Source organism: Miscanthus floridulus, chromosome 8 (assembly GCF_019320115.1).
Source record: "Miscanthus floridulus cultivar M001 chromosome 8, ASM1932011v1, whole genome shotgun sequence".
Taxonomy (NCBI): domain Eukaryota; kingdom Viridiplantae; phylum Streptophyta; class Magnoliopsida; order Poales; family Poaceae; genus Miscanthus; species Miscanthus floridulus.
The window spans coordinates 70539971-70550422 of NC_089587.1; the positions used below are offsets into that span (position 1 = coordinate 70539971).

Sequence of the window (10452 nt, forward strand, 5' to 3'; positions counted from 1 at the left end):
CACCATGTTTGTTGTTGATCCAATCATGTTTAAGTCTTCGATTACAAGCTTAATAAAGACAAGTGTAGAGCCACCGAATTTGGATACATTTCCTTCTCCTTCTCTTTCTCCTTAGTCCTTACCCCCTTTCTCATGTTGTGTTGTGTTATGGTCTCCTCTTATCCAATGGCAGCTACTACGTACTCCCTCTGCCCCAGAAAAAGAGTCATTCTTGCTTCTCAAAAAGTCAGCAACTTTTAACTTTGATCAAATATATTTAATAAAACATTAATATTTATGGTATATAATTAGTATCATTAGGTAGATCGTTGAATATGTTTTCATAGTAAACTTATTTGAAGATATAAATGTTGCACGTATTTTTCTACAAACCTAATCAAAGTTGGAAAAGTTCGACCATCACGATTCCCACAACAACTCTATTTTTAAGACGGAGGGAGCACTGCCTACTGATGCAATAGAGGCTAGGTTTTTGAGCTTTTTACTCCTCGGTCAAGAGGCTATCTGAAACTATATTGATTCAAACACCTACCAAACGGTGCACAAATACACTGGGCTTGTGTATTTTTTTTTTTGCTAGGCTCCAAATCATCAACCCACCCAACATGTGATTTGTAATAGCGATGGAGACGACATGGGTTAGTGGCCACGGCACCACACACAAGAACAGTACTACTAATTAGCAGCAACAGTCGCGCTAGTGGCACCATGACAAATGCAACAGGAATTCACGAGGAAGGAGAGCCACGGCTCTGACAGTGCTTAGGCGGCGTCGATGAAATAGTAAGGCATATGAAGTTGAGTTCGGGCATCAGTTGCGGCAGCTAGCTAGGCCGGTGTGGCGAGAAGGATCGATCGGTGGAGGGCGATTGAGGTGGGTCTAGGGCCCGATCATTTTCAAAATTTACCAAGCTAAAGATTTGACAAGTCATGATTTTGGATAGTATTTGGTTTGCTATCAAGATTTATCAACCTCACATTTGGCTTGCTAAATCTATGATAATTTTTTTTATCTAACTTTTGGCTGCCAAATCTTTTGCATGGCAAATTTTGATCGTAAACTGCCCTAGGTCTCATTTGATTGGTTGGATCCGGATCACATGAAGCATATTAATAGTGTCTTTCGATGGATGGGTCAGTATAAAATAGTTCACATATTTTTTCTGTTTTATTTTATTTTTACATGTCACATTAGTTTTATTCTAAGTCAAATATTACAATCTTTAATCATTAATTTTAAAAAAAATTCTTATAGTTTCACACCATATAAATTAGAGTGTGTTTGGTTGGTGTCGGGTGCCTAGCCTTTTTGATCGGGGCCTTGTTTAGTTACCCTCCAAATTCCAAGTTTTTTCACTCTCTCTCCATCACATCAATTTTTAGCCGCTTGCATGGAGCATTAAATATAGATAAAAAAATAACTAATTGCACAGTTTAGTTCGAAATCACGAGATGAATCTTTTGAGCTTAGTTGATCCACGATTGGACAATATTTACCAAATAAGACGAAAGTGCTACTATTCATCGGGTTGAAATTATTCACAATCTAAACAAGGCCCGGGTGTAAATGGGATGTAGCCTGGCTGTCCGTACGCTCAGGGCCTGGCTCCGAAAGAACGCCAGCTGCGGCCGTTTTTCCAGAGGCAGGGTTGGCCAGGCGCAGGTCCCGTTCCCGTCACCTCCCTCCGCGTAGTCTTCCGCCTCCGATGCTGGCAGCACGAGCGCCGCCCTACCTCGCCGCCGCGAGCGCCGTGCTCCACCAACGGCCCTCCGCGCCCGCGCTGCTGCCGTGAGCGCCCACCGCCGGCCCTCACGACGCCCTCGGCAACCTCGCGCATGGATCTCGTGGATCCTGGAGGAGGCCGGGGTCGCCAGGGTCACGTGCTCCTCCTCCCCGCGGGTCGCTCCGCAGCCACCAGCTTCGATTCCTCCGACGGCTTTCGACTAATCCGTCGTCTCCGCGACACAAGCGTCTCCCTCCTCCCGGCCGCGCGTCTCCATCAGGCACCGGTACGCGATGTGATGCCGTTGCGGTGGCGTCCTTAGCTTCAGCGGACGGACGGACGGGCTGGGAGGAAGAAAAGGCCGGCACGAATACAGTACGACCATATCGCCGTCGTCTCGGAGAAACCCGGCTGCTGCTATCGGTGCTCACCCCCGGCCCGCGTCACCCCTTTGGCCTCAGCAGCTCCATCGGTCCACCCCTCCTCCTCCCGGTGCTGGCTGGTACTCCTACCTGTATGCACCTGCTCCTCCCGGTGCCAGCGGCTGAGCGGCAGCGGCCAGGAAGCGGAGGCGTGCTACTGCGGAGCGGAAGCGGAGGCGTGCTGCGGACGACAAGCGCGCGGCCTCGTAGTCCTGTCTCTCCCCGTCTCGTTTTCCACGTGCGCTGCCGCTGCCGCTGCCGTGCTTGCCCACCATCTGTTCGCTGAAATTCCTCAAAGGGTAACCTTACCGTTGGAAGAAGAGGTGATTCTATACCAAACCAACTCAACACACCATTTATTAGCCAGACTTAAATAGTACAGACAACCAAATAATTAGGGATTGAGTGGGAGCATACTAAGTCAGCTAGCCAAACTACAAACAAGCCGGGAAACCAAACGCACCCTATATATTTTTCACAACATATAAATTATATATTATGGAAGTATTTATCATGGTAAACCTTAAAACATAAACCTTATGTCATGAACTTATATATATATTTTTTAAAAAAATCGATAGTAAAAAATACAAATGTTTGACTTAGCACAAAACAAATGCAACATGTAAAAAAGAGTTAGAGGGAGTACTTCGTAGGATGTGATCCTAATTCTAGTTGGCCTCCAACCAAGGTTTACATCATTGATATTTTAAAAATATCGGTGGCAACTAATAAACAGGAATGTCGGAAATCTATCAGTAATAGGAGGAAAAATCTGTCAAAATTGAAAAGAAAAAAACTTAATTTATATAGAAAATTATTTAGAATAACTTCAAACTATTTGACTTCAAAAAACAAATCAAAACTGTGTAGAAATAAGATGATATAACAGTATGACACTTTTGGGGCATGCATGACCACAAGACGTAGGAGTGGAAAGCACGTTGGATCATCTTGATTGAGCATAGAAAAAGAAGAAATTCACTAAAACTGGGATACCGGCAGAGGGTGGATAACCTGTCGAAGTCAACTAGATTGGATCTAACTACTCTCATCACCAATCTGACTAGAGCCAGAGAGACCAAGTCATATAACTACTAGTACCGATCAAGAAATGAACTAATCATCACATGTCTTGCTTAAGTCGTCTGTCAGAAATCAGAATAAACCATCTCGCTGTACTGTACTGTCCAGTGTTTTTTTGTACCTAAATCCCCCCCCCCCCCCCCCCCCCCCCCCCCCCCCCCCCCCCTTCTCTCTCTCTCTCTCTCTCTCTCTCTCTCTCGTCCATAGCAGTTCTTCCCCGGCAAAACAAGGCGGCGCCGTCGAGACGACATCGCCGTCGCCCAGTGAGGTATCAATGCACTGCATGCATTTCTCTACGAGATGTGCATCCTGCTAGCAGCACTCAACCTGAATTGAATATAATGACGACCTCCTGATCGATCAGGCAAAGCAGCTAGGGACCTGAGAGTCTGAGACCGAGATAGATCGATGATCCCGGACTCAGCCTTAGCCTCCATGGCCTCCAGCCTCACCATGTTCGTGGCCAACTTGGTGTTGGCGGAGATCAGCGAGCATCGGGCCGTCAAGGGCGACGTCAACAGGCTCAAGAAGAACTACGAGCGGGTGGTGCTGATGATGGAGTCGGCGGAGCGCAAGGTGATGCTGGACGACGAGGTAGGCAGGTACTGGCTCAAGCGGGTCAAGGACCACATGTACCAGGTCGAGAACGTCGTCGACCAATGGATCATCAAGAACGACAAGCCCAGGGTATGTTGCTCTGTTCTCTTTTGTCTTTTATAGATTTCATTTCATTTCGTATTCCACAACCAGGTTTAAAACTTTAAATGGATTTCAAATTGCTGGCAATGCATTTATCTGATCGACTACAGATTTGAAACTTTGGTGAGATCTACAATGTTCTCGAAATGTTACCCAAATCTGAAGACCCGTTCAGCCATACTATGTTAAACACTTCTGTTGTTGCACTGGTTTGAAATGTAAGGTCATCAAAGAAAGGAGCGGCCCTAATCATTCACAATGGAAAATTGTCGTTTTTAGTTCATTTTTATTTCCTTAATTTATAAAGCATGGTTTATGACTGATCTGGAAGGTATTATGATGAGGACGTTACTAGAGGGTGTGCATTACCGTTACATATGTTTGATTCCATTTCCATTTACGTTATCACTAACTGAACCAAACACCTTGAATGTCCCAATAGATACTCTATAGTCTCTATCCGCTTATGGTAAATTTATGAATTATTACTCTATATGTTTTGCTATATGTATGTTTCTTGTTTTCGTGAGAGTTTCTAGAATTTATCTTATTTCTAGTGCGTCCCATGATGATTAACATAGAAGCTCTATTTAGGCCTTCGATTAGTAATAGTAAGATATCAATTCATGAGGCATTAGGTGGATGGACTTCATTTTTGGGGACTAGCGTGCCTAAGCAATATGTGTTTCATAAGTGTTTTATTTTCTCTCTCTATCAAAACTCAAAACTCGTCTCCATGTTGATCGTGTGTGACTTTTAAAAGGAAGATACTCAATTCAAAGGCATGATTAAATATTTGAAATAATTGTCTCTTCATTTGTTGTGCAGGGATCTCTCAGAAGGACGATTAGCTGTGGTGATCATTCTGGTCTCATAAAAGTTGCTGCCGCCATAAAGGAGTTGAATGTGGATTTTGAGAGCATACTGAAGCTTCCAGTTGAGACCAAGACAAACCAGCACGCAATTCGATCATATGGAAAGACAGCACCTGACTACAATGCTGATATTATTGGTGACTACGTTGACAGCGATGCTAGTGATTTAATTGAGTTATTACATAGTTCCAAGAAAAGATATCGTCTTATTGCGATAGTTGGAATGGTTGGAATTGGCAAGACTACTCTTGCTCGGAGGATATATCACAGAGTCAAGGTTGGTGATGGTAACCCTCATCACTTTGAGAAAAAATTATGGATACGTTTCTCCAATGATTTGAGTTCACTAATAATGTGGTCAGATCGTCGTAAGGAAGGACCAACTAAAGATCAACTACAGAAACTGGGGGATGAAATAGCTAAGAAGAAATTCTTGCTAGTAGTTGATTCTGTCTGGACAGAAAATGTTTGGGAGGCGTTGTTGGAGGGTCCTCTGCAGCAGGGCAACAGTGAAAGCAGTAGAGTGATAGTAACTACCAGAAATAAGCATATTGCTAAAAGAATCGGGGCTGGTCATATCCATTATGTCATAAGGATGAACAACATTGATGCTTTGAGCTTGCTGTTTCGAAGAGCTTCGATTAGTGAGAATGACGAAGCAGACTTAAAGGACATTGGGCAACAGATAGTCAAGAAATGTGATGGTCTCCCGCTTGCCATCAGGAGTATAGGGCGGACTCTAAGGGGCCATGAGCCGACAAGGCATGACTGGGAGACTGTATGTCGGACTGCATTTCAGGACCTTTCACCAGAGGAACAATACATGATCAACTTGAGTTTTCAGAATTTGCCATCTTACATGAGGCAGTGCTTTCTTTACTGTTCAGTCTTTCCTGAAGATTTCTTCATCGAGAAACAGTACATTATACAACAATGGATCTCTGAGGGCTTCATTGTGGAGAAGAGAAAACTCACCATGGAAGAGGTTGCGGAGTATTATTTTGATGAGTTGATTGGAAGAGGTCTCCTCCGTCTTGAGTTTGGGAATGCTGGTGCCATAGGAGCGAAGATGCCTATCATGATCCGCTCCTTTGCGAAGGATGTGTCTGATTATGAAAACTTCTGCAATGAATCAGTTTCTATAACAAATCTTTTTGAAGTACGACGACTATCAATAGTTGAAAACAATGAGGTAAAGGATCACAATGATGATGGCAATGAAAATGAAAATGGTGACAGTGGTGAGATCATAGGAGCAGAAGAAAATATCAATGACAACATGGCAAATAATAACCACAGAAATAATAATGAAGCCAGAAGAGAGGCAAGCACTGGAGAAAGCGTATCGCTGCATGGACTAAGAAGGATGAAGTACCTGAGAACACTAGTACTTCATAAGAGCACAATACCAGATGGCATTCGAGTGGACATGTTCAAACAACTAAATCTTTTAAGAGTGCTTGACCTACGTGAAGTGCAAGGTATTAGGACTCTACCTATTTCTATAGGAAGCCTAGAGCATCTTCGATACTTGAATATTTCTGAAACAAATATAAGAAAAGTCCCTAGGAGCATAGTATACCTAAGGATGCTCCAGTATTTGCTCCTCAGGAACTGCTCAGAAATACAGACACTTCCAAAGGGCATAAGGCAGCTAAGATATTTGAGGTGCCTTGACATTTCAGGTACTGGTATCAAGGATATAAACTGGAGCTTTTCTAGCATGGAAGAGCTTATCTCTATGCAAGGTTTCCCCATAGGAGATAATATTGGTTCGCTACAGTCACTGGATCTTAAATTTCCCAAGAAACTTGATATTCTTCGTATTGATGGGCTAGAGGAAATAACAACAACAACAACAACAACAACAACAACAACAACAACAACAACAACAACAACAACAACAACAACAACACAGCAGCAGCAGCAGCAACAGCAACAACAAAGCCCACCTGAAAATAAATGGCCAATTAAAAAGTATCAGCTCAAGGAGCTTGAGCTATGTTACATTAATGTTGACCCTCCATTGATGCCAGACGACCCAACAGACGAAAGAAGGCGAGTTCTCGAGAGATTTGTCCCTCACAAACGCCTAGTGCATCTCAAAATTCAGAACTACTATGGGAAGCAGTACCCTTCATGGATATTGACGCTCTCAAACCTCCAACGACTCCACCTCCAAAACTGTGTATGGTGCAAGAAACTCCCTTCATTGGGAGAGCTGCCACAGCTCAAGTTTCTAGCTGTGACAGGCTTTGACAATTTATGCTCACTTGGAATGGAGTTTAGGGGTGATCTGCAGGGCAAGGTAGCATTTAGCAGGCTCCAGCAGCTTTTCATTGGTGACATGAAAGCTCTGCATACATGGTCTGATCTACAGAGCCAGGATCTGCCGCAACTTCAAATACTCAGGTTATTGGGATGCATAAATTTGGTAGTCATTCCTCTCATTCTTCAAGAGTCAACAACACTAATGAGGTTGGAGGTTGATACCAGAACTAAGACTATGATCGAGGATAAGCTCCAAGGCTTCACAAAGGGTAAAGTAGTCAATATGGATGACACATGGGAACTACAGCAAGACAGAATTGTTATAGCAGATGTGGCTCCACAAAATGTGCACCCTCCTCATCAACAAGATGAAATCGTTGAAGCGGCAGACCAACAAAATGCACACCCCTCCCAGCAAGATGAAATTGTTCAAGCAACAGTGGCCCCACAAAATGCACAACCTCCACAACAAGAAATTGTTGAAGCGGAAGTTGCCCCACAAAATACATACCCTCATGAACAAGACGAAGTTGTTGAAGAGAGAGTGGCCCTACAGAAAAAGATGCCCAAAATATTCCAGCTTGACATAATCAATGTTGTCCTTACCATCTTTGCTACCACTATACTTTGCTCCATTTTGTATCTAATGTGCTAAGATCCTGAGATTCAAAGAGGAGAAATTTTATTTTGTTTCTTTATAAAGGGAGCTTTTATTAACTTTTCAATAACATTATATCGAGATGATATAAAGTCTTATAAAAGAACTTCTAATCTCTGCTTAGAATAAAGCATACAACCACAAAGAATAAATAGTACCACACACAAAATAAAGATGAGATTAGGAGACGAGCCATGTGCCGGAAAAAATAACCTTGGCTGCTGGTGCGAAATGCTGCAAAGTCACCACAATAAAATCCTTTATATGCGAGACTTTTGTAGAATAGTCCAAGTACGAAGTCAAGGTATAACCCTATAAATAACATGTGCAGCTTCTCCAAAAGACTTTGAACTCTCTACTATTTCTTCTCTATGACGTGGGCACCCAAAGTATATGTTATGGTGCGCGCGCGATGGGCGTACGTGAGCTGCGCGCGGTCACCACGGCGCGCTGGGCACGATCACTACGGGTCTCGGCGACACTTTTCCAGGATCAGTTTAGTTGGGTTGTTAGATCATTTGGTTTGTTAGATCACTAGAGTATTTTCAGGAGTTTGTTAGCAGTATGCTGGATTTTCCTATAAGGCTAAACATTTGTTTAATGAGAAGGTTAGCCAGAGATTGAGTTTATCTCTCTCGCCCTTTGGCATTGTTGCTCTCAGTCTCTCTCTCTCTCTCTCTCTCTCTCTCTCTCGTTCACGTTCACCACCAGGCGCCAAGCACGGCGCCGCCAAACCGCCGCTGGGGATTCAAACCCAGGCCAGCCACCTTCCACTCCTACGCCCTACGTTCCCTAAGCTCCAACAATCCGTCATTCCCACCACCACTACCGTCACCACCACCGCCCCCGTGATCCCATCTGCCCCCGCCTTCACCAGCTCGGCCTTCATTTCCACCGCGCCACCCCCCGTTCTGCCCCCACAGCTCATCGCTATCCCCACTGACGCCCTCAACGCCCTCACCGCGGCCATCTATGGCATGCAACGCCAAATGGGCGACATCTCCTCGCGTCTGGCGGCCGTCGAAGGTCGCCCGTCTGCGTCCGTGCCATCATTCCTGTTGTACGGCTTGCCTAGCTACGAGGGCATTCTGTAGCTTTCGGCCTCCGGTCCGGTCATCTCGGAGATTTCCTCTGCGCCGCCAGTGATGCCTTCCATTCAGGAGTTAGCCCCACTCGTGCCGGCATCCATGGCCGTGTCCACCCAGTCGTGACCGCCATCCATGGGCGTACCCATCACCCAGATCAACTTTCCACACTCGCCATCCCCCGTGCCATCCTTTTCCTCCATCATGCAAGCGCCACTTCCAGCGTCTGCCGCCGCCATGCACATGACGCCTCCCCTTCCTCACGTGCCGCCAGAGCCAGAGGCCACGGCCGTGCCACGCTATCACAAACTCTCCTTCCCCATCTACGATGGCAAGGATGACCCGCTGGGTGTAACACCCTCGGTGTTACCCCGTTAATCATCTACTAAAACATGTCATGAGCATCATACTTGTGTGTTAATGCATGTGGTGAAGTGTGTAGATCAATTTTTGTAACTCAAAATGATCAATAAAAATGCTAAACGAAAGTTGGTTCGATGGTTCATGCATATCAAGTAGGGTTTAAAACCAATTTTTATTAAGCAAAAATACTATAGAACATGTGTGTGATACTTAAATAAAGTTGGAAGTGCAAACTTTGTAGATGACAATGAAATACTTGCTGTTGAAAAAGAATATTGTTAAGTAATATTTTCAGTAGCTTAGAAATGCAATATGAAATTAAGATTAGCTCAAACGCTTAGAAAATTTCTAAGTCTGTGGATAGCTAGACGCTGCTATGTTTAGCAATTTATTTGGAGAGATTGGGTTAACGAGTGGTGTAGTGCTATGATTCGATTTAGTAGTTCCATATGCCATCTTGAGCGTAGTGAAGCCGGTTTAGGTTTAGGTTTAGGAGCAACGATTTGGTCGTGATCAGCGCTTTAAAATTCATGCACGTCATAGCTTTGTGCTGTCGGGCGCCGTGCGCGTGGTCACCACGCGTGGCCGACCCGTGTCGCCGTGCGGTTGTGTCGTGTGCGCACTTGGCCACGCACCAGCTGGCTGTGGCCTTGCCGTGGCTTGGTCGCTTTGGCTGTACCGCTAGGCCATCGGTCCGCTCTACGCCCGATCGCCCCTGCCACCGTTTGCTGCCACTGGTGCTGCTGCTGCCTCTGTGCCCGCGCCGCGACGACGCTGCTGCCACCACCGTCGCATCACCACGTTGCGCGCCTACAGCTACGCTGCGCCGCTGGCCCGCCTTGACGCTGCGCGCACGTGACTATGTCGCCGTCGCCTTACCATTGATGGCACTGCGGCGCGCGGGCCACGCCGGTCGCGAGCGTGCATGTCTGTCGGCTAGTGCCTGGTCGCGGGCTACGCCGGTCGCGCCAACCGTGTCCCACCAAGGCACGCCCTTGCTGAGTCGCTGGCTGCCCCTCCCCCACCGCTCCCTCGCTCTCTCTCTCTATTCTCGTCTCCCTGCCGCCGTTGAATCGCACCGGCGCCGCAGCTGCGAGGGGTCACCTCTCATCAATCCCTCTTGTCCACGTCTCCGCCCTCATGTCCCCTCTCCACTCACCCCCACCCCGCTTTGATTGTGGTTCAGTCGAGCCTCAATTTTGGAGCTTCGCCCCGCCACCGCGCCGTTAAGAGCCATCACCGCTGCGCCATGGCCAGCCTCCACCACTT

General features: G+C 46.0%; 1 protein-coding gene across 1 annotated transcript; it reads left to right on the top strand.

The window, feature by feature from the left end:
* The first annotated feature begins 3667 nt into the window (after nt 1-3667).
* LOC136469330 (putative disease resistance RPP13-like protein 3) lies at nt 3668-7732 on the top strand. Its single transcript, XM_066467560.1, has 2 exons — nt 3668-3919; nt 4760-7732. Exons 1-2 carry the CDS (start codon nt 3668-3670, stop codon nt 7730-7732), a joined length of 3225 nt encoding a protein of 1074 aa, XP_066323657.1.
* The last annotated feature ends 2720 nt before the right edge of the window (nt 7733-10452 follow it).

Bases quoted from the DNA above. Each gene is read 5' to 3' on its own strand.
- LOC136469330 (XM_066467560.1), top strand. From the start codon at position 3,668: ATGGCCTCCAGCCTCACCATGTTCGTGGCCAACTTGGTGTTGGCGGAG. The intron at 3,920-4,759 runs GTATGTTGCTCT...TTTGTTGTGCAG, and splicing joins TCAAGAACGACAAGCCCAGG to GGATCTCTCAGAAGGACGAT.